Genomic DNA, 24936 nt, shown 5'->3' on the forward strand with positions numbered 1-24936 from the left:
TCAATATCGGTTCAATGTGAAATTAAATATCTAACGGTACCAACATGACAAAGAAACATATCTCTGTGAAGTTGCATAAAAAACGATATCCTAGCATTTGTTTACAATTCCAGTATTTTTCATTTTTGTATTATTCAAGATATTTCCGAAGCTTGCAATTGCAACAATTTGCTAAATTCTCAATGCGCACAGGCAATAAAATTCATATCAAGTATTCATCTTTTTCCAACCAAACTCTTATTAATGCTATCCGTCAGATTAGTTAAACTTATGGAGAGGTTTATTCCCGGAGAAATTAGAATCCATTGTACAGCAGCGGCAGTGCGGACTATCAAATTATGCACGTCCATCACGATCCGTATATGTAGGCGGCTATCGCAGTCCGTGTCTGACGATGAAGTGCGTCTGCATTTAATTAGATAAAACGTTTGAGCGCGTGCTTCTTCAGCACTCCCGTAACTACCGAGCCGTGTAACTACTCTAATTATTACATTTTTTTAAGGGCTGTCGACTCAGCGTTCCTTACATTTCCGGCATATTATGACCATGTATATGTTTGGTCTAGACTCTAGACCTCGGGTCTACTGGGTTCGGTAGGTAGGAATTTTCCCTTTTTCTCTATCTCTCTGTTTTCACCTTCTTCTCTCCTTCTCTCTTTCCCAGTTCTGTCTTCTTTCAAAACAAAACTCTGGGCACGCTTCAGCTGTATACGATATACAGGGTGTTTGAAACAAGTCGTAGTAACGTAGTCGTATTTAACGAATTTCGTTTCTTTTTTCCTTCATTTCTTTTTTCTAATCGTAAATCGCTGTGGAGGAATTATTTAGGCACAAGTTTCTTCTCGATGAACATGGAATTTTTACATGATATTTGAATTTAGTCGAGAGTTATTTTTACTATGCTGGCTAAAACGTGATTATTACATTATATTTGATGTACAGTTACTATGGTGACTAATATGTGATTATTTCATACACCGCTGTATTTCGTTTTTATACGATTGAAAATTTAGATCCCAAGCACGTTTGGGAACAACTTCGTATTACCGAGAAAAGATCTTATATTATTTTGCATACTACCAGTCACATTGCCACTCAATATCCCTCATTTTGTTACATATAGAAGATTGATTATGTTTAATACGCTGTCGACGAGTAAATAATGAAAATATTATCATATATTCTTACTATATTTCAAGTAAATGCTGACGGGTGAGCAACCTGAGTGACCGACTGCGCATGCGTAAAATAATTGATATCGATTGGTCGGCGAGATCGTAACGCGGTTACATTTACGGCTGCAATATCGGGGCGCCAACTTACTCTAATCGTGTAATAAAATGTCAAATTCTCCAGTGTCAAATACCGAATTGAAATCCTGTCGTTACGATGATTCGTAGCAGTCATCAGTCAGTTAATAATAAAAGTCTGCCAAGTCTATCCGAATGACTACGTTAAATATCTGAAACTTACTCAACCTAAAAAAATTCGCACTATCTACACAACCTTTATAATCGGCCTTTGACAGCTGAAGCTCAAGGTGGTCAGTCTGATTGAAAACACATCGAAGCTCGCGCGTGCGTAGTCAGCCGCTCGATGATTTTTTTCTAGCAAAGTGGAGCGCAATTCCCGGCCACCCCATATATATCGCGATGGAAAGATATAAAAAAAAAAGAAGAAAAAACAAAAGAAACAAGAAAGATCCGAAAACGTAATAAAAATACGTCCGAGTCGAATGCGGCAGAATTATTATACACACGGCATCCACGCCTGTGTGCACATATTTATACATCCGTATACCGAACTACTGCATCTTTCTCCCCCTCGTTTCCACCCCTCCTACCATCCTCTCTGCACACATCCCATGCATTTAGGCAGGCAATACGCGTACGATGGTTATAATATACGTGGACCAATACCACACGGAAGTAGCAGATACGTACAAGTGGGTGTAAGCGTGTGCGGCGGTAGGTGGGGGGGTTGGACAGATGTTTGGTCCACGCGCTAGGGCTTAGTTCTCTATGGGGTGCCGGCCTACGAAGTGCGCTGCATCGAGCGGGAACCACCCCATGGCCCATTCGGTCGTCTCTGATCCATAATCCCGCAGTGCACCTACGACCAGAGTCTACCGCGTGCAGTGATACATTTGAATTCGATCTGGAACTCCTTCTCGGACCATTCTGGCTGAAAAACGCGAAAAACGCAAGAAAAAGGGCGGGGGGGGGGGGGGGCAGGAAAAAAAGAAAAACTAACAACTATAATAAACGTCAGAAAAATACCTCGGAATATAAAAGGTTGTTTTATAAAATTATATAAATATAGTTCATAAAAGTGCGAATTGATGAAACTTAATTTTATATTCACTGTTCGGAAGAACACTGCGAAGAATTCGAAACATTTTTGGAAATAGTGTTTGTACAGTGATAATTCTTTTAAAATATTATGTGTATTCTTATGGGGGAGGATTGAATTGGATTTACTCGCAATCGAATTCCCTGAAATTCTAAATTAATCAACGATTTTTTTTTCCCGACAATGTCCGCATTCATCTTTAATGAAGTTGTGGAACCTCCTTAATCAAGGGTTTTAGAGAAATTATCTTGGCAAATAATTTAGTGAAATAATGAATCTCGACATTTTCGTAGGGTTTGAGGAAAAAAATATTCCGAAAACAGACTGTGTTTTCGTTGGTTTCTTTTTTTCCCTCATATTACCTATACCGACTTATCCATCTTTCTATAAATCATTTTATCTCTTGACGATCTTTCCGGGCGTTTGTGATGTCTCCGGTTTCGGACACGCGTCGTGATCGATACAAGATTGTTTTATAGGCGAATAAAATATTCGATTAGAGATGTTACGGTAACCGTTTGACGTAACGTAAACAGTCGTATTACATGGTACATATAATTAAACGGTATATTATGTATTCTCTGGTTTATGTTAGCTTTTGGCTTTTCGATTTCTTATTTTGTGTCTCTCAACGCTCTCGAAGACGCAGAAAGCCGGAAGACGATGTTCGTGCATTGAATAAATTTACGATACACGCGTTTTGTATATGACCTATACATACGTAATATTGTATCTATAATACACACCTAAACACAAATCTACGCGCGATGAAATTATCCGACGATGACGATGTGTGGTAAAAACGAAAGTTGAGCCGTATTGTATAAAATTAAGGTAAAAAAAAAAAAAAAAGACATTACATTTTATATCGGAAGTAACAAGCTCGGTTCAGAGAGCTATTTATCTTCTTCTCTATACGACGTACACTCAAGACATCTCTTCGAAGCTCTTTCATTCCTCTATTTCATTATCTCGGTGATACATACTCTGTTCTTTGCATTGAATAAAATTTTTTCCTATGCGGTAAATGAAAAAGAAGATGCAAAAAATATTTGTACAGTAATTGTGCTACACGTGGAATGATCCTGCGGAATAAACTTCTGTCTTCGACTCTCCTTTGACATTCGAGGTCAGAAACTGATACCCTACTTTTGTATTATTCGTACACGTGGCTTTATTCTGTCAATTTTTTATTTCTCGTTTAAATCATCTGCTCACTCGTTTCGGCAGCTTTTTTTTTTATCTCTTTTCCGACAAAGTTGACTGTCCATGTTAGATAGTTACGTATCTATCTGTGCACATAGCACGTGTCTAAATATTCTCTCGTTGTTGCTATTTTCCATTGTTTTCAATCTGCAGCTTCAGTTTGATAAATATATTTATCAAATAGTTGTTGCTCAAACGGATGTACACGAGGTTCTCATTACATGCAGGCAAAAATAAAGTGGTGTCTGCTGAATAATTGTTTTTGGTTTTTTTTATTTCTGTTGTACAAATATTCCTTATTTTTTTCTCATTAAAACGCACGTCGATATTAACCTGAATCTGACATTTTTTCGAAGAAGTTTGTTCAATAACTGTCACCGCAATTATACAAGCTGCAAAACTATAAGCTAATGTATTGCTTGAACATCTTTTTCTCCTCGGAAACTGCCGGAGCACGCAACTATACCGGTTTTATTAATTTCCGGTGATTCTCGTAAACGTTGGGTAATTTGTTGAGTTTTTTTTTTTTTTATCTCTTCTCTTCGGTCTTTTTCGTCAACTATACACGCAGCATGGACTATCACTTCACACCGCTGTTACATTGCATGTAACTTATAGTCCCATTTCATGACGTAAGACGAATATCAATCTACTCTTGTCGATTTAAATCTGTTTTATGCACAGAAAGTTTTAACTCACAATCGTTGATTTCCAAGTCTTTCTAAATTTTTACCAAATGCGTTCGCAGTTATTTTTTATTTATTTTTTTAAATATGTAGTTGCCGTAAATGTCTGTGATTCGAATCGACTTTCAAGCTCAATAAACGACGTTTAGTTTTATAAACGATCGATTACCGATCGGAGCAGCTGGGCCAGAGAAATTGGTAGTCATCGTAACGATATTAGAGAATTTCTTCATCCGCTTTCGCTGACACTGTTCGGATTTTATGACAAAAGAATATCATGAAGCTCTGTACGTTCTGGGACGATTATTATATCTGTGCGCTTTTTATAGAGATTCCTTTCAAACTCTGAAATACTGACGGCGGGTATAACTCATTACCGCTACTAACGGACCTCCGCGTGTGGCATACCTTCGAATTCGCGTCGAATGAACATTAGATACAGCTGGCTGATGACCGATATTTTATTAAATGGACCGCAATATATCTCGATTTCGAAACGCGATTTCGTTTATTGTTTGTGAAATTGTAAGAGAAGAAAAAAGTGAAGGGCAATGAAGCGTTAACTTTTTACACGGTAATCACATAATTAAATTACCATAACCCTATAAATTGTTTTAAAAACGATCGAGAATACAGTTACGACGTACAAATATGATCGATCAAGAACACCTATTGTACCGTACTTACACAAATGTATTCTTATTCACTTTGAACATGACTGTAGTTGGGAAGTTATTTCCAAGCAGCCTCTGAAAATCCCTATGGTGAACAAAATAAACTCAAAACCACAAAAATCGGATAAAAAAACACCACAGTTTAATCAGTTTGAACTTTCTGATCACAAGACGTATCTCAAAATTTTCAAACCATAGTAGGAACGTATCGTCCCTGTTCGCTGTCATAGGCGCGAATACTATTTTTGCACCTTCCTTGAACTGTTTTTTTTTCTCTCTTCGTAACCTTTAACTCATACTCTCCCTAAGCATTATTTTTTCGGCTCAGTTGCTTTGAATTTGGAAGGTGGTAATCTTAAAAGTTGGAATGTCCAGAGGACTTATCATATATCGTAACTGCCCATGCATAAATCTGAAATGGTTATAAAAGACTTTGTAAACATTTCATTAACCATGTCTCAATGTGTCTTGAACAGTTTCGATCAAATCAGGCTTGTTTCAACCAACATTTGAGCCAGCACTATTTATATTTGCTCCAAATCTCATCGTTTCACGACATATTCATACTTCTAGTATACTAGCAGACCTTCATTCCGACCCGGTAGATAATTTTACAGTGAAATTTGACTTGAGCTGTTTTGACGCGAATCAATTCTCAACAACACTACTCTCATTACTATAATTTAAATTAATTTTTTTCAAACTATTCAGTCAACATTTGCAAAAATTGTCATGTCTTTTCGGTCTCCTCAAAAATTCAGTTCGCTCTACGTAGATATTTTTGTTGCACGGCAACTCGTATAACAAGGTATCAGGCAGAATGGCAGCAATTGCTTTTTCCTTGGGATCACGAGAAGCCATTGACTTGACGTACCCAATGCCTCTCCACCTACTCGTTGGTGCTATTATTGATTCCGTCTGGACAGTAGCCCTAGGCAATGAACCCTGCGACGGGCTTGATTACACCCTCATCCTGCACAACACGACAGTTTCGATCCCCAAACTTTGGACTTTCTTTACGCCCGTTTACACGGCGTGATTCATGCATCCCTTTGTTGAGTGGTGGACTGGATGGCCAAGAAAACTACGCTGGGTTCCGCCGAAGTCGAAAAGAACTGCCGTTAGGCGGCCATTTCTGACATCCAATTAATAGTGTAGCAGGGCACGGCGGATAAAGGTTGGACAATTTATTCATTGGGCACTTTTCATGGGTTTCTTAATCCCTCGGACCCCGATAGATTTTGCTTAAGCATTGGAACGTGGTCGACTCTCTTCGAGTTCCTGTTTGTTGCGGAAATTACACTGTATACCAGGCATTCCGCATAGACTCGTCATATCCTGAACAAACTTTGTTCTCTGGGATTAGCAAGATCGTAATAAGTAAACAGTGGTCGAGAAAAACATGCTTCGTTATCGGGCTCTGTATAATCTATTGAATTTTGAGCCTGAAGATAAGATAGGTTTCAGAAGTATCCACTTGAATTCTCATCGCAATGAAAATTTCCCGCCCCTGTTACAGGCACTCAGGTAGCTCGTCAGAATTTGTATCGTAAACACGAAAACAGGGATGTTGAAATCAGTTCTAAAACGTGAAACACTTCGGTCACGGGGATGCTAAACCGTCGGCGTGTCTTTGTTTGAAAATGAACATGACTACAGTTATTAAAAGAACCTATCGGTCGTTTCAAAGATCGTTAAAACAGCAGGCTACTAAATTTTTCACAGTTTTTGTCATGCACCTTACATCCGCAAGCAAATGTATTCGGTTTCCTTTATTCAAATGACGTTTCAACGGAAAAGAAACGGTGCATTTGGTCGGGGGCGGTGCTTCGAATTAATTCGATGTACGACGAAGACCTTTCGAAGTCCTAAGCTGCTGGTTCTTACAGACCGTTACACCACACGACGCGTTTAAATTTCAGTACGCGTTTATCGCCCCTGTAGCGGTACATCCCGAAGCTCCTGCCGTAGCTGCATCAGGAACCAGATACCAGACGTTTCCTAGGACACGTGAAAACTACGATAGACGCAAGGCGCAAGGCCGAGAGACAAACAAACGGGAACAGGAGTCGGGGACCCCCGATGCTCCTCAAGGAATACCAATGCGCGTTACGAATTGTACAAACATCTATGACAACTGTAGGACACGGAACGTGAGCGGTGAACTGATAACTACCTTATGATCACGTTGCATGAACACCTTTGTCCCGAGCACCAACGCGTTTTTAGACCAGCTTACGGTGAACACTTGCCTCTCTCTCTCTTTCTATCTCTCTCCCTTCCTCCTTCTCTCTATCTCTCTATCTGTGACACATGCAGTATGTGCCGCGGCATCATCGTGCAACACCAAAAGGCCCGAGCGGCGGATCGATTAAGATGCAAACCTCATACCGGGTCAGTTCCATTTGTAATTTTCTCCAAAGTATATATTCTATAAATTGTGAGTGGGTCAGTGTGCCATCGGACTTTTATACACGGACTGGTGCACGGTCACGAGGAGTCTATTCTGTACTTTTTTTTTTTTTTCCTAATTTTCTGATTTATTTTATGTCCTTCTTTTTTCTCCTCCTTCTTTTGGGTAATTTTATTGCATTCCAAACGCTTATAACTACTCGAGCGGCGGCGTCACGGTTGGCCAACAACCATTTTATGCCCCAGTAGGCGCGTTAACGAGAACGTCTAAACCTACCTAACCACAACTGGCCACCGATCACTGACCGCGGACCACCGAGTCTGGATACCGAGTCTCGCGACTCCTAACATAACTGTTACTGTTCTTACCGAGTTTGGACGCAAACCTATGCCAGATGCAAATACGAGATACCATACACTTGCACTTTCTCTCTTATGATCGGTCGTTGGGTTCTTCTGGTTTGCCAAAATCATCGTTTTTCTCTTTTACTTCTCTCTCGCTTTCTTTGCGATCGTTGAAGTTCTTCGTCGGCTTCTACGTCGCCCTTGCTTCGTTTTTCAACTTTCTTTATCACACATTCATCTCGCAAGCGTTGAAAATCTCCAAAACTATTTGCCGCATCGCTTATCTTCTCGAATGCGCGGAAGTGAATCGACACTTTGAACAATCCTGCGACTCTTCACGGTAGCTTCGGTCATTCATTCGGTGTTTGGATTTTACGTTGGTGCATTCATGTGCGTCCGTGCGCCGAACAGGTTTTCACGCCTGGCGACGTAGGGTCTAGTCATTGTTTAAGCTCTCGTGCAAGTTCGCTTCGGGAAGACACGGAAATTTCAAGAAATTCTACGTGTCGCGTCTGGAATTTATAACAACTTTAGCGAACATTTTTTAAAGTGTTGGTCAATTTTAGATGCGATCTTCATCATTGATCTGTACTTCGGAAATTAAAACAAGATTTGAATCGTAAATCTGCAGACCTCGTAAAATAGACTATACAGTAGACGGAAGCCGACCATTTCCGGGGGTTACGATTTGATCGAGTAATGCGTTGAATGGAATTTAATTTTTTTGGATAGTCAAAATTGATACGAGGCAATCATTTTTATGCATTTTTTCACTATTTACTTGCGGCTTGAAAGAAAAACGTTTCTTTGGTGTTTGCTTCGAGTTTTTTTTTTATCCAAACAACGATACCAACGTTTGAAGTTTTGAGCGTTAAAGAAAAACCAATAGATAAACATCCAAAGTTTGAGAATAGAAGATACACAAATTGAGTCAAGTCGTTATTACTATCTTTTGTAAAACAATTATGAACCAGTAAAAGATCAAGGTCTCTGATGTACTTTCTAGTTTGCAAAATATTTGAAATTGATCCGAGTTAATACAACAGATAAAATTGAGATAAAATTTGTGTTAACAGAATTATTCCTAGAACGAATACCTTATTCGCAACAATTTTCCAAATAAATAACTGAAATTAAAAGGTATCTATCCAAAAAATTTCTCTTTGTATACGTCAAGGTTTTTTTTCATCTCAATAGTACGAAAGACTAACGATATTATAATCTTGAAACTCTGTGACTAAGAAAGATTTCGATTCATATTCGTAATGCAACTGACATCGGTAGTTGAGGATCAATAATATAGCTTGCCAAGAGCATCATGACAAAATTTAATGCCTGCCTGTTATCTTCTTATACGTCAAAGTGCAAAGTCACCGGTAATTTTGCACTAGATTTGCTCGTTGTTGATGAAAACCGATATCTCCGTTCCTTCGTGCCTCGCCTGATGCCTGATCGAGCATTCAGTTTATAGCCCTCTTGAGCCGACGAGTGGGTACTCGGAGTGGGAAAAGCACGACTATTATCGCTATAGGTCACGTCTGATAGCCGACATAAGGGTTCTGAATATAAATAGCAGCCTGGCCTGGTTATGAGAGTCAGGTATGCTTAAAAATAATTCATGAATGAGCCCACGCGATGCGTTGCCCTCCCACATGAAATAGGCAACCGTCTGCCATAGTCTCGGACTATAGCGGTGTCGGCGAACCGGTGAACGTTGTACCATCCCATAGCGGCGGGACTCTAGCTCACGCGTAGTAGTCTAAAAGCTACGAGCTAGAGATAGAATATAACGGATCCGTAGCGAGTAGGTCGATGCGTCCAGCAGTTGACACCGATTGGGACATCGAGGAAAACGCATAAATTAACCTTTAAATGCACCTACCATCACGGGCGCTTCTACCGTGCACTTTGTGCTTCGAGTTTCCAACCATGAAAATCGTTTTCCAACAATGTTAATGTCGCTTCTCTCGTAAGTACCTCTCCGACTCCAACTCCGTGTGTGGGGTGCTCGCCGAGTCGTTTGAATTCATCGGGATGTATATTCTTCTTATCACTGCGTGAGACCATCGGTCAAAGTGAAGAGGATGACTCGCCTTCCTTTCAATCGCCGCGGATTGTAAATGGAAGATGATCAAAAGACGGAGAAACGAGTTCTCGATCCTTGAATGGACCGATCGTGCTTCTGTAATTGAGCATAACGGTTGCGTAGCTCGCTTTTCAAGAGCGACAATCGACGAATTTATAAGTGCTAATTGTTTATACATTCAATCGACAATCAAGGAACACAAATTTTCTCTCAAGACAGGAACGAATGGTGAACAAAGTGTGGAAACACAACGACCATTCTACATTATCCCCTTAACGCATTAGCTGAACAGGCACTCAACGGCTTACGATCCACTTTGGACAGCGTAGATTTGTGTCAACGACAACGCGCCAGTGCATATCGTCCAAACGTAAATGATCGCATACGTGTGGTATTCACACATTATCGATATGGGTAGATATAAATCCTTAGAAGCTGTGAGCGAATTGGAACGCGCGAGAAGGCATCAGAGGCAGGCTCGTAATTCTGTCTTACTTACTTACATTCTTGCTTACTGGTTTCCTCGATTCTCGATCAAACGTCTCGTGCACGGACACCGGGCAGCAGATCCACTCGACACGGTCATATCAATCCTCGTAAATTGGTACAAGCCCAACTTTTAATTGCGATCGTTTAACCATTCGTGACGAGAGTGTCCCGGCCTCTTTACCATCCAATGTGTCAGTTCAGTCAAGTATCGCCAACTTCACTCATTGTCGGTGTATCGTTACGTCCCTCGACATTCAACGTCTCGTTTCATTCATCTCCTGCATGGCAATCCCATACACTACGCATAATATCCCATTTGTGCCACCAAATTCTTCAACTAATATCCGCCTCGAGGCTTCGCTGCCGATTTTAACTGTTATTCAATTTTTTATTTTTATTGCAGCCTTAATTCACCGGATAATCACTGAGAATTTGAGGCCCCATTTGTAGCTACCGTTCAGCTAAGGGGACGCTCTCCTCGCTCTGTACGGACGAAGAATTCAACACGTTTTCCGTCACTCTGTTAAGTGTCAGTTGCATACCCTTCCAGAAGTTGATTGACGAGACGATTTTGAGATTTTCTCCAAAGGTTATGTTCGTTTTTTCTTTGACTATGTCACGCGTCACCGTTGCGTGTCAAATCGGTTCATGATCGACCATTTTTCACACGCATCGTCGATCTTCGTGGACTTGACCTGAGAATTCAGACGGATATTTACGCGCTCCATTCCAATCCTCGGATCTCTTGTGGCCATCCCCATTAGCCGCAAGGTTCTAAACGAGTTGCAGTGTACTTATCGTCGTTATCAGGTGAACCATAACGCACTCTGTGCTACTTACCCACTGCGAACGGCGAGTGAGATTTTATGAAATGCCTTTTACCACGGTCCTCACGTGGGACACTGCAGTCGTATAAACTGCAGGATAATATAGAGACTGTGAAAATGTCACGGGAACATTTTCTCTGGAATCTCGATCTGCGAAAGGGAAAGAGATAAATTATGATGCGAAAAAGAAAAAACGTGTCTGCTACGGTTGTTTTCTTGCTCTTGGACGTCCTACGAGTCACTTTTATTTGCGGCACAAGTCAGTTTGTACGCAGGTAGTGGCAGGGTTGGCTCTCAAACGCTTTCATGAATGTACTGAAATGTGAGACTTCGTTATGTTGGCAATGAAAATTTAAAAATGAAACCGATTTCTTTCTTTGCATCCAACGAACGATAAACGCAAGCTATTAAGTACTTCCGATGGATAATGTAAGTGAAGATCAATGGTTATTACACTTCTTTGTACTTCACGAGCTGCTATTTCGCACATGTTTATTTAGTTTAAGTATGTGTCTATCCTGGGATCCTGACAAAATGGTAAATTTTCTAAAATTCTTGATCAAAACTTTTCACGACAGTTGCAGGAAACCCTGACAAAGAAGTTTCCAAAATTTTGTAAAAATATCTGTAATCCAATATCAAAAATATCTATAAATTCTGATTTTTCACAAACATTTTTAAAGAAAAGTTTCTCTCAAGAAGTTTGACAGTGTTTTTAGTGATTTTTAACTCGCAGACGATGCAGGATTTTTCGTCAAAGCTTTCGGATCAATCCAAGATCTACCGAAAATTTGATAATTTAATAAAACGAAGGTATTCCTGGAGAAGATACAACATTTGAAATGTTTTATACGCGTATTAAAAATCAAAGAATTTCAAACGCGTCACCCTGCAACCCTGAGTACTGAAACCAAGCAGTTGCATTGGCAGCAGCAGCAGCAGCAGCAGCAACCTTGCATCGGAATGCGTTTGCAGTCCGTAGTTCGTCCGAGTCGCCTCGGCGATTCTGGTTTTTCTGTAAAAAATGTTGAATTTATTTTATGCACCGGTATATAGACCATATGCATCGTTACACAGCGAATAGCCGGAGTCGCGTGTTTCCCGCATTGTTAACCTTGACGATCCTTGATATACCTGAGGTGTAAAACTGCTTGAATTCAAATGTCTCCGGCTTTGTTAGCGATCGTTTGCATTTTAATTTCTTCCAACGAATCCGTCCTTCGTCCTCGAGGCTTGGCGCATGGTTGCAGTTAATCGCAGACGTCACATTCCGCGAAACGTCTACGCTTCTACGAATTTGGATGTGCAGAGCTTGGCCGGAAGTCGGCTTCGCTTGTATGGAAATCAACGACGGTTTGCTCAAAGTTGTAATGTGCGATATTCGCTTGGTATTTGTCAAACTACACTGAGAAATATTTCATTTGTTACAGTGACTAGAAAAATTGAGTAAAACAGGTTTCGTTAAAAAAAACTGTTTGAATATTGTTGGAATAACGAAAAACGAGGTACGCGTTACCATTTTGCGCTATCGTCGATCCTTTTTTGGTAATTGCAACGCAAAATCAGTTTCTGAGGTTTACTGTACTTTTTTAGCTAAACAAGGCTTTGACATCAATTTATTGTTGCACGAGCATTAAATTTTCGCAACAGTTACGAGAAAATACAGTAACGGTGATCATAATGAAAAAGAATAGTAACGGATACCAGAGTTTCCGGTGACAGCTAGAAATCTAATTTTAATTTTGTACCTCGAACTATATTTTTCGATTTTGTGGTAAAAAATGAAAATAGTCAAGGACTGAGCGGTAACCGGAACTAAAAATTTCTCTCAGTCTAAATATTGGTACAGTCACAAACTATTGCCTATTTTTAAATCGATGAATTGGAGAGGAACAAAATTCACTTATGAACGAAAGGAACAAAAAAAATTCTATGGTTGCACGTCAATCGTTAAGAAACCACGGGTCGAAAAATAACTCAATCTCGCGATTTCTTTTTTCGATAGCTATGATTTTCTTATAATATGTTAAAGTAGAGCACTCGTGAAGAACAGAAAATAAATGTCGAAACGTTTATTTTTATTTTTTTACAGTTTTTTAAACGTCTTTCTCGAAACACGGTTGTTCAAAATGGTCTACGCTCTCAAAGGAAGAGTCTTCAAGCTATCCGTCTCAAATTTGGACACAACATTCTTCATATCATTCTTTGTCTTGCTTCGGACGCTCTTTTTTGTAAACTTCATATTTTTTTTAAGGAAATGCTGTCGAAAAAATAAGTTAAATTCGATACTTTTTGTTCGCGACGCCGCCACTTTGTAAATTTTAATTAAAAAAAAAAAAAAAAAAAAAACGTCCATAGCAAGATAGCGGCTGTCATACTGATTAATAATATTTTTTACAAATCTTGTGTTAGATAATATTTACGGCTACAATCATGTACGCCATGTGGACTCCTTTCTTCGAAGTCATTTTCAACCTTACAAAATAAATCTAATAAAAATAAAGATAAACGTTTAAAAATTTGTTTTCTGTTCTCCACGAGTGCTTTTATTTTACACAAAAAAATCAGACCGGTCATTTTCTAACTTGTAAAAATGAAAATGTTAGATTGTATTATCCACAGAACACAGTATTCGAGTCTCTACTGTTGCAACTAGCGCCCAGCGTCATATTTAATTTTTACATCAAGACTGAATTTTACGTATGAAATACCTTTCAAAAACATCACAAATCGTAACAATACCAAAATATTGTGTTTTAGTCAATTTTAGTTTGTTCTCCCATGTTTTATGTCGCAAAATTTTGCACCGACCTTCCGCACACTCTGAAAAAATCCTCGAATCAGCACAGTTTCGTCGATCAGTGCTTCAGTACGCAAAAAAAAAGAACCAATTTTCGATTCGTTTGGCTTGAGCAACGATTTTCACACACCGCTGGGCGAGTTCCTCTTCGCCTCGTCGTCTCTAAGGCAGGCAGGCTTGGCATGGCAAAAATTCGTCCTACCTTTCGCGTTGACCTACTGTCTCAGAGGTCACCGGAAGTATTTCCTCAGCGACACCAAAGCCGATAAATTGATCGTGTAGAGAAAAGAAAATCGGCTTAGAGGAGAAGGACAGACGCAGAACCGGAAACAGACCGAGTAGATGATTGCTCAACGGAAATGGCCGGAACATACGTGTACGCAGGAATAATTACGCAGACTCGTGTTGAACAGGTGCGCAATCAAAGCCGCGGTGAACTCTGAACTGCACTCAAAGCAGTTTCTCTTAACGGAGACGAATCGGGATATGATTGAAGTTTTGTGAGAGTAACGAGTGAAACAGCACCGAGATTCAGCGAGACGACCAGGCAACTCGTCGATGGATCGATTAGCGTAAAAGATATGACATTCCAAAAAAAAGAAACTTGGCTTTTATTTGTAAACGTGTAAAAGTTATGCGCGTTTCGCGCGTGCTTTCGATGAGATTAGCTTAGGATTAATCGTAAGACCGCTCTGAAGTACTCAAGAGAATTTTGGACCGCCTATCGTTTCGATCCGTTCAGTTTTGTGCGCAATAAATTTTTTTTTTTTTTTAGTTCGAAAAGAAGAAAATACAAATTAGATATCTGTCTCGTAATTATGGTGCAGTAAAATAATAAAGTAAAAGTGTACTTTTACGGTTTATGTTCCTAGTACAAAATTTCAAGGTAATTTCTGTTTTATTTCACTTCAATTATTCAAGTTTAATCAGGCACTTTTTATCTGCAATTTATTGACACCGCAGTTACAAATTACAAATTATACGTCTCACTTGTAATTAACTATTTACAATTTTGCCCACAACCGGTTCCGTTCGTCCGACTTCGGCATCTGGTTATGATCGGATTTCGACATTTTACCAATGCCATCTGATTTATTTCTAGATTTATGCAATATTCATGCATATTATTCTCATACCTCGTAAAAAAAAAGAAAAAAACGTATTTTCAACTAGCTAACTGCATTCTCAGTTTCTTCTTCGTTGCGAGCATTCAGAAACAACAAAATGAAGTTTCATGCGAAAATCGCAAAGAAATTTACGACCAAGCATTGCAATCATTCTAGATCATTGTTTCAATTTCGAATGAATTTGGTTTGTTGTAATGTGTACCTATGTAACCATTTATATGTCTAATTGCATATTCTATCTCAAATACATATCTCTTGGATAATTATTTGTATGCCATATTTTCATTCGAAGGTCGCGTGCAATTCTTATATTTAACTTGATCGTACCTTACAGATACTGAATGATCCCGGAAATTTCCTTACGGAAAAATAACCCTCAACTTGGCAGTGAATTCGTACCTTCAACTTTTTTTTTCGGAATTCAGCATTATCTACAAGTTGGGGGTACGAATTTACTCCTAAATTGAGGATTTTTTCCACAGAGGTTGCTAATTCAACAAGTTCCTGGCTAATATTTTAGAACCTTTCGCCAAGATCGCGTATAAAAAATGCCGAGTTTATGATGCCAAACTCATAATCTTGTCTGTCAATCTCAATACGTTCTGACCGATAAAAAAATAATCCGAATAAGACATTAGATATTCTCAATTGATTCGAATTTCAACATCGAGTCGATAAACTTCTAAAGATTCTCAGAGGATTTTCAGATTGAGATTTCAGAAAAATTCTCTCCGTGTGATGAAATTTATTCGAAATCTTTCTGACATAATCTAACCAGCCACTCTGCAAAGCTTCTGAAACTTTTTCTGTCGAAATTCGAGTGACCAGCAAAAAGTGTTCAGAAAAGTTCAACAGAGTGTTCAATGAATTTATCAACACACTGGTAGAATCATGTTTACTTAGTCCAAGGTTTTCTCAAATATTTCTCAAATTCCCTGTAAATTCTCTGAGAATCATCGAAAGTTTTCTAATTTTCTTAGGATTTAAGTTCGTTACGTTTCAAGGTAGATAAAAAACATACCTGAAATGACAACTGTCATACATTTGACCGGATTTGAATAATACGTAACGCTTTCATTATTTATGCAGATATTTAGGTTCAATATAGATTTAGTTTCCTTACCTATTTGATTTCTTTTTTTTCTGCTTTTTCATCAATGTATAATTTTCTCGTACGGAAGATGTATCAAAATATTTCCTACTATAAATCGTTACATAAAATTGTTTTTGCCCAGTCTCGCTAATGAAAATCGTAAAAAGATCGTACGCATATGAAAATAAAAATTGTGAACCGATTCGGTGTTCATAATTAATTGAATTTGATGATCGTTTATAACAATGGTACAAATAAAGATAACCGGCTCATACTTTCAGGGGTGTTTACTAGCATATTTGTGAATAATTATAATGTATGGCATAGTTACTAAGTCAATAATATGTTCGGTCCAACGTTATTAGTCCAAGGAAGTAAAATTGGATTTCACCACGATTGCAACCAAACGGGTAATCCAATCCGGAGTCGCTTTGTCTGCATCTCTTTATTGGATTCCTCTCTATCAATCCCTCCTGAAAAATTGAAAATCAGATGAAAATTACAAAAATGGTAATCAGGAAACGCAAAATTAACATTCTTACACTACATTATAAATTCTAGAGATTACATTTCAGGGGGAGATCGACGAAGAAGGATCCAACAAAGAGATCCAGACAAAGCGACTCCGGATTGGATTACCCGTTCGGTTGGAATCGTGGTACAAACCCAATTTCACCTCGTTGGACTAATGACGTTTCGACCGTCCACATTATTGAGAACCATGACATACGTCATAATTAATCACAAATATGCCAATAAACGTCACTGAAAGCTTGAGCCGATTAGATTCACTCGTACCATTGTTACAAACAATCAAAGTGACGCAAAGTTTAAAAATATCCAACTTCTACCGCCCCCTTAAGCACCCCAAAATTAGTTCGCAAATATCGTACATGGCGAGTCTATCCAAACGTTCGTTCCTCGGTCGAATGTACAAAATCGATGATCGATCTAACCGCGACGGGAACAGTTGAGGATAATTTGTCTCGCCGGCAGCTGCAGGGTTTCGATCTGCATCCTGATTAGGCCCCTCACGATCACCTCCGACCAACGAAGATTGCATTAGCACGCTCGGATTCGATTCTTCCGTTTTCCTCTCGGGTGATCAGGAAGGCTGCCGCAGTCCCCTTTCCTCTTCCTCCTCCTCCTCCTCCTCTTTTCTCTCTCTCTCTCTCTCTCTCTCCTCTCATCTCCTTTCCTCTCATCTCCCCTGCCCCTTGACCGGTCCCCGTTTCACCTCCCCAGATTGTGGTGCCGCGGTCTGTTTTCACCTGCCAGTCGAATCCTCAGCGGCAGACTAAGCGGGTCCCTCAGAGTGCGCGGACGTTTCCGACTGATCGAGGAATTTCCTCTGGATTTTCGGCCGCGAAGCAAGCAAAGAACAAAGACAAAAATAAAAAACTTATACACCCACTGTCGTATACGGAATCTGAAAAAAAATAAACAAACAAGCAATAAAACGAAACATCGGAAACTAAGAAATACCGTTCCGGGTGTAAAATGAGACGATTAAAAAACACCCTCGCTTACTTATCGAGTGATCGAAATCGGATCGATATTTTTCCGATCGATTGATACTCGTTTTATTTAGTGCCGCAGCTCTCAACTCAGTGCTCTATAATTTTTCGGGATTAAATTTCGGAAATCGTCAACCTCGGTGCGCAATGAGATTGCAGGAACTTCCGGCGAACGGCAATCCCGGAACTTCTTCGCACCCTTTGTTCTGAAACTTTACTAAAATTCATGAACGCGGTTTAAAATGAGCGGTGAAATTTGCCGCCAAATTTTTCCCGCCTATTTTTAAACTCAATTAAGCTTCGATTGAACGGGAAAAATATTTTTTCATTACCGATGGCTTATTTGACAATATCGACTCGAAGAGCCGCGTGTGTTTTTCGGTACAACTATTTGTTCAGACTTTAATTTATTATATCGCCCGTTTATAATTAACAGTGAAAACACCTGTGTTTACACACCTTATCAGCTGTGCGACACGATTTATTGACATTTTTTTAAACTGTACTCTTATTCTTTTTTCTTTTTTTTTTCTGTCTTCTCACTTGGTTACAAGTTGTTCGTTCGCTAGCCAAGAACCTCGATATATTCATCATGGATACCGTGATCGAAAAGATGGGGAAGTTGAATCTGGTAAATTTTTTACACGAATTTAATAATATTATTATATACTTTTCGTATCGTATCACATTCATTCGTCGTTACTTATAATAACCGATGGCTCAGAAGTTTTTCAAGCGAGTTGCCAAATCTGTATGAAAGTTTCTTTCAAAATATACAATTGAATTATAAATAATTATATATAATATTCGTTGCACAAATATTTACTACACACTTCGGTTCATAATGTCAGATTATCGAAAACCACGTGTTCATATTTTAGTACCCCAATATGGTCAGGTGAATCTGACATAAATTAAATTAGAGCATCAGGTACTGAATTTTGAATCAATTTCAATTTGTGTCCCCGAATCGTCAAAGAATGATTTTATTTACACACTAATTTTACAATTGGAGCAAAAAAATGTCATGCATTTTTTTTACAATCATTGCAGTTATTCGTCACATCGTTTTTTAATATTTAAAAACTTTTGAATCCTAACAAAAACGCTTCCGAGTGCTTTCAAATTCACCGATTACGTAGCTATAGGGTAAAAATTTATCGTTCTTCGATCAGCAGACCGCGGGCACTTTCAAACTTTCAAAACATTGCGATTATACAGGTCCTACAGAGTCAATTTGCAGGAACGTGCCGGTTCGAGCAAGGATATTTTATCGTCCCTCTTTATAGCGCAACTCTTTTTTCCTTTCCTTTTTTTTTTTTTCCTTACAAACACGAAGCCAGGTGGGTGTACACAGCACAAATACAGCCAAGTGGATACAGTCGCCGTTTGGTTGAAAACATTTGAGAATATACATTAATTGCCTCTGTTCGTTTCAAGGCTGACGGTAGAATAAGGCGACGTATTTGTATAAGGTTAATAATTTTACAAGTTTCTTTTTTTTTTTTTGTTTCGTAATTTTTTTCCTCTCACTGAACGAAGCTATATGCACGTACTGATATTCATTTGCAATATTTATTATACACTTGATGTTTCGTTTGAAGGTATTTCCTCCATTTTTTCAATAGCTGCAGGTTATAGACGACTGGATATTTGAATTTACTTTATTTCTGTCTACGCTCTTGAAATTTAAGGCCAAGTTTGACGGATCTGTTAAAAATAACGTCTTGTAGTAGTATTCTAAAGATAACTTGTACAGTACTTCGTTCACTTGGTCTATATTTGAAAAAAGCAGAGAAGAATAATAACAAACGTATCTTTCTTTCCGATATCGTTTTACACGTTTTACTCGACGTAGCTGCAAATTTATGAATCTATCAAGGTATTCAATTCTCAGTTAAGTATCTGTTTAAACGAAAAAAAAAAAAAAATTCATCCTTTCAAGTAAGCTTACATTCTGATCTAACAAAAATTTGACTATTACAATAATTATACATCACAGATTATCAATATAACTCCTTTTTCTCTCGCGACACCTTTTCCAGGTTAGCCGTTACAAGTCTGACAAGTGCAATAACAACGCGATTGAGTTTGCAATTAAATTTGCATCACGTGAACTGATTCATGATCCGTGTGATTTTGAGGATCGGTCGTTGAGGAAATTCGCTTGATTTTAAATCGTGCAGGGAGTTGCACCGAAAAGAGTCAACGAGATTTTGTCGAATACAGTTTTATGTACAAGGAACGGGTCTTTTCACGGATCTACGATACGTACTGAGGAAAAATTTAATTTCTCACGGTTAGCAGCAGCTTTTCTGTTGGTCAAATGGCCATCGTTACAATAACGGTTTAAATATTTTTGAAATTACGAGCGAATGTGGTACAAGTAAATATTTATTGTGAATATTTTCTAGTTATTACAATATTAAATTTTGTACGTTAATTTAATAGATTTTCGCAGTTGAATATGGCTTCAAGATTAATTTATGCTTACGCCAAGTTCAAATTATCACAATGGCTAATAGGAAATATATTACCAATGACCATAATCATGAAGCATAGTAATTAAAAAAAAGATACAGATTCAGTTACGTTTCAATTAGTTTTTAATGAAATAAGCTAGCAAGTCGAATGAATTTTGTAGACTTTACAGTCGAGAGTAATTAATTAAAATCCGAATGCTACGAATGGAATAAATAAAGGCGTTAAGTTGTGGAAAAGAAAAAAATTGTACTGAAACTTGTCTGGCAAAAAAAAAAAAATGAGATGTTGGTTGTTTTTCTAGATCAGCAGTTACAAATCTGATAAGTGCAACAACAACGTGATAAAGTTTGCAATAAAATTTGCATTAAATGAACCGATTCATCCGTGTGAGTTTGCGATTTCTGGAACGACGCGATGAGTGAAACACCCGGCAACAAGTTCAACATATGCGACAGAACGTTGGGAGAGAAAAAAGGCGTAGAAAAAAAAAGGAGCAAATTGGCGAGAACAGATCGCTTGCGAGTTAACGCTCTCACCAAAGATATTTAAAAAGTGAAACTCCGGCATTAGAGCCCATTGTGGTACGGCTACGTTTAGGCAACGTGTTTGATTATTTCCATTCCCCATTTTGTGCGCTTCGGCTTTAGCTTTGTACATTAAGCGTGGGTAGGCGGTGTGCGTAATTGCTAATTAGGCGTAATTTATACAACCGTGTGAGTCAGTTCGGTTCATCTCAACGACTGAGGGAACGTCGATCGTCTAACCGTTCCACGGCTAATTGACAATTAGTTAATTACCCGAGGCGTCTCGAAAAAATTACTCGTCTTCGAACGTTCGAAATCAGGGTAGCCACACTCCCGGAAAATCGGGAATACCTGTAATGGTCAGGGGTGTTTATGGAATACGTGGAAAAAACTCAGGTTTCAAACTGAAAAACTCTTATACCGTTTTGAATATTACAGATTCAGTGAAATAAATACTCAGAATGTACCTGATTTATTTTTCAATGAAAACACCGATGCAATTGAAGTATAGACTTCAAAATAAGGAAACTATAATTCGGAACGATTGACTGACGTTTTTAATTTTTAATTTTCTGCACGATAATCACTAATTTGAATTTGAGAAACTTGGAAAAATCACGGAATTTTGCAATCCGATATTAATGACAATCCTGTTGGAGCTGAAACTCTCAACTTTTGCTGTACAAAAATTCAGTCCCGCGTTTTTGAACAAATGAGAAAAAAAAAACGACGTGAAATTCCAATTTATCAAAAGTATGATAAAATACTATACAGTTAATCATTTCTGGAGCGCTCTGACTGAATACGAATATCTGTGTAACGAAAGCCATAATTTCTTCTTACATAGTCGATATAAACATGATAATGCAGATTATGAAGATATTGAATGATGTTGTGAGATTTTAAGACAAATTATTATCGACCGGTTCAGAAATATATTCGATTTTTAAGACAATGTTTAAATCATATTCGATGTCGTGATAGTTGGTTTTAACTCGCATCGATCCGACTATCGAATAGTTTTCACACGGGTTTACATCCAGTAAAAATAGTTTTTTGATTCACAGAAAAGAAGTCTCAAATTCTTCTCCGATACTTTCACAAAAGCTTGGAATTTTCTTGTTGAATTCGATTTTTTTTTCAACAACGTGCGGACGCGACGAAAAGAAGCAGAGTTTTCACGAGAAGAAAATGATATTAAGAACGATAATTACGCGAAATTACGACGCCGAGAGCGCGTGCAGAGAAAGCGCGCGCGCACGATCGTTTTTCTCTTCTTATAAGCGCAGTTATATACACTGCGATTCGTATCTATTCGCTTGCGTTTTTCCCCGGGATTTTTGTTCCCTTTTATTACGTTCCGTTCTTAATTGAAAAGTCTTTCTGGAACGTTCCGATCCCAGCTGCAATAAAAAATTTTGAATGTTTTTGTCCTGGTGATGACGGAACGAAAGAAAGTCACGGTTTACCGTTCAAAAGTTGTCCGAAAAAATCTTCATTAACAGTATCGTAAACTGTCATATTTTATTGTTGACTCCTGCATGTGGATATTGGAATTGTTTACAGATTACAATCGACATTCGATGTAAATTTAATCGGAATTTGTAATTTTTTGAATCTATAATAATTACTCTCGTTCTTAATTATCACTTTTTTGCTTGCGGTATTAGTCGGGTGGGGTTGAAATTCCGAATTTTAAAAGTTCCGAAAGCGCCAAATTCCGAATTTTTTTCTGGTAAAACTTAAAGTGAAGAAATCAAACTATGACAAAACATCGAATGTTTCGAATGATCCGAAATCCGACGCTCAAAGTTCCAAATGAGCAAAATTCCGAAAGGGCATAACTCCGACAAGTCGAAAGTTCCGAAGTGCAAAGGTGAGAAAATTTAAAAATTTGAAACTTCGAAGTTTTGAATGACCGAAATTTTTCAGTTCTATGAATTTTTGACTTAGCGAAATTTGGTCACTTTAATCTTTTTTTTTGTTTTGGATCCTGGTCATTCTGATTTTCCGTTTTTCTAATTTTTTACACCCACTCGTTGACTAAACTACGCTGTGTGAGTATATTTTAATATTCGGAATTTTACTCTATCGAAACTTTATTTTTCGGAACCTTGCTCTATCGTAACTTGAGTTTACAGAATCTCGCTTTTCGAACTTTGTTCCATCGGCTTTCCAACTATGCGAAACTTTTTTGTTTCGTAAAAGTTTTATTCCTTTACTTCAAGTATCGCCACCAAATAATTCGGAATTAATAGCTTTCGGAACTTTTCAAATTTGGAACTGTAACCCCGCCCCTTAATATATAGTATAGTTGTAAAAATCTCGAAAGTTAATCGAATTTACTGTTACGCGGCAGAATTTTGTAGTGCAATGGTTTGGTTTCTCAGGAGTACCTAAGACAGATCGGTCTTCATTAAAAAAAACCCTTTTTTTGAAGTACTCATTGAAAGGGAAGAAAAGAATTTTTTTTCTACGAAGAGACTCAAGTATAATGCCATTCAAGACAAAATAATAATGTCCCGTTCTCGTTCGTTCCACTCTGACAGTCGGCACTAAAAGTAATAAGACTTAATTTTTCGTCGGTGAAAAAAGGAAGAAAAATTCACCTTCATTCTCCGAGAGAAATAAAGTGGTGAACCTAAGAGTTTGAATTTATTGCTGAACACTCACAATTCTGATTCAATTTGTTTTAATTTGTGTTCTTCAAACAAAGTGTGTTGCGTATGATGCAAAAAAAAAAAAAAATACAAAGCAACGAGTATCAATCCGCAAGAGTAAATAATTCGGTGTACTTATAAAAATGACAAATTAAAATATTGTGATTTCATGCACAGCTAACAAAAATTTGTCCAGTATAAAAAAAGTGAGCTGAAGTTTTGAAATAATTACTTTGTTGTCAAATTCCGCTATTTGCATTATCCTAGATAATTGTTACATTAAGTATTCTACGTGAATATTCAAAGAAAACTTATTTGATATTTACTTGAAATTTACGTGATTTGTCTACAATGTATGCAATGTATGTTCATTTGAATATAACAAACTCGAATAACATCATTCAATTTTATTGAATGTCCAATTGACTTGTCAAAAACTCATTCAAACTGATTATCAAATACATGAATAGCTTGAACATTTTTTCACATAATAGTCATTTAGTTTGTCAGAAAGAAATATTTACTTCAATTCAATGCAATTACAGAACTCGAATCAACTTATTAGATTCAGATCAACCTGATTGGAGCCAAACGAATCTTATTTTGAGCCTAATTAATTCATAACGTGCAGCTTACATATTAAACTAATCAATCGAATGGAATTCGTTGTTCTAACTCGTTGTAGTTTTTCCTATTATGTTTTTTTTTTTTTTTTTTCATTGTCGATGGATGACGTTATTAACAAACAAACAAATTACATAAAAATATTCAAAAGTCAATGACTACGTTTCATAAATCGCTGCCATGCTTTAGAACGAGGTTGCAAACATTGAAACGAAAATCACTGTATGTATCTTGTAATTTGAAAGTGGCTTTGAAGGAGTTGATCGGTTGCAAAATATGTCTACAATATATGGTTTAACGAAATTCAGACAGGCCTGAATGCAACGTTACATCAAAACGTTGCGAACATTTATTTTTCCTTACATGCGATTCACTTGAAATATTGTACACACGGGCTTTTGAGATCGTTAATTACGAATCTGAACTCGAAATTCGAAAATTCAAAATGGCGCATCGAATACGGCAGACAAACAAAAACAACATAATGAAAAAGTCTGAGAAAATTCTGTAAAATTTTTTTGTGGACATCAAATCTGTGTAAAAATTGGTTAGCAAAAAATCCTTCCTCTCGTGAAAAAGTACAAATTTCGACCATTTGTTTTTACATGTGCTATTTCTGCAATAAATAAATAAATGAATTGAATGGTTTTCTTAAACTTAGAAATACTTACGGGACCATGTGAAACCCAAAAACTCGACAGTTGCGGAAAAAGAAGTTTAATAAATAAAACGCTGCAAAAAAAAAAGGTTGAATTGCAGGGTAAGCGAGTTTAGACTCGGCATGTGATGCGCATTTTCGATATTGTACCAGAAATTCGAATGACCAATTCAGGCCCTCCTTAAGAGAGATCAATGCGGACCATTCGCGTATATTCCGGAGCACGAGAGAGGCGTGAATTTTGAAACAACGTTACATACGAGCCATAGCACCAACTCGAAAGTTCACATACGCCCGAGGGAACTCGGAAGGCCTCTTTAAACTCGGTCTACCGGGCTGCGTGCATGCCATACCTGTACTCTGGAATCGTTAT

The 24936-nt window shown here is 37.9% G+C and overlaps 1 protein-coding gene across 3 annotated transcripts in view; it reads left to right on the top strand.

Moving 5' to 3' along the window:
- DAAM (disheveled-associated activator of morphogenesis-like protein) overlaps positions 1-24936 on the top strand; it is a 58715-nt gene that overhangs the window by 13763 nt on the left and 20016 nt on the right. The window contains exon 1 of one of the 3 annotated variants that reach the window (XM_046631490.2): positions 17393-18244. The exons of the other annotated variants lie outside the window; for them this stretch is intronic. Within the exon in view, the coding sequence (XP_046487446.1) occupies positions 18206-18244 (39 nt within the window). The 5' untranslated portion in view covers positions 17393-18205. Of the gene's footprint in view, positions 1-17392; positions 18245-24936 lie in introns of those variants that run through there. 3 annotated transcript variants of the gene reach the window in all.

Source organism: Neodiprion pinetum, chromosome 6 (genome assembly GCF_021155775.2).
Source record: "Neodiprion pinetum isolate iyNeoPine1 chromosome 6, iyNeoPine1.2, whole genome shotgun sequence".
NCBI lineage: Eukaryota > Metazoa > Arthropoda > Insecta > Hymenoptera > Diprionidae > Neodiprion > Neodiprion pinetum.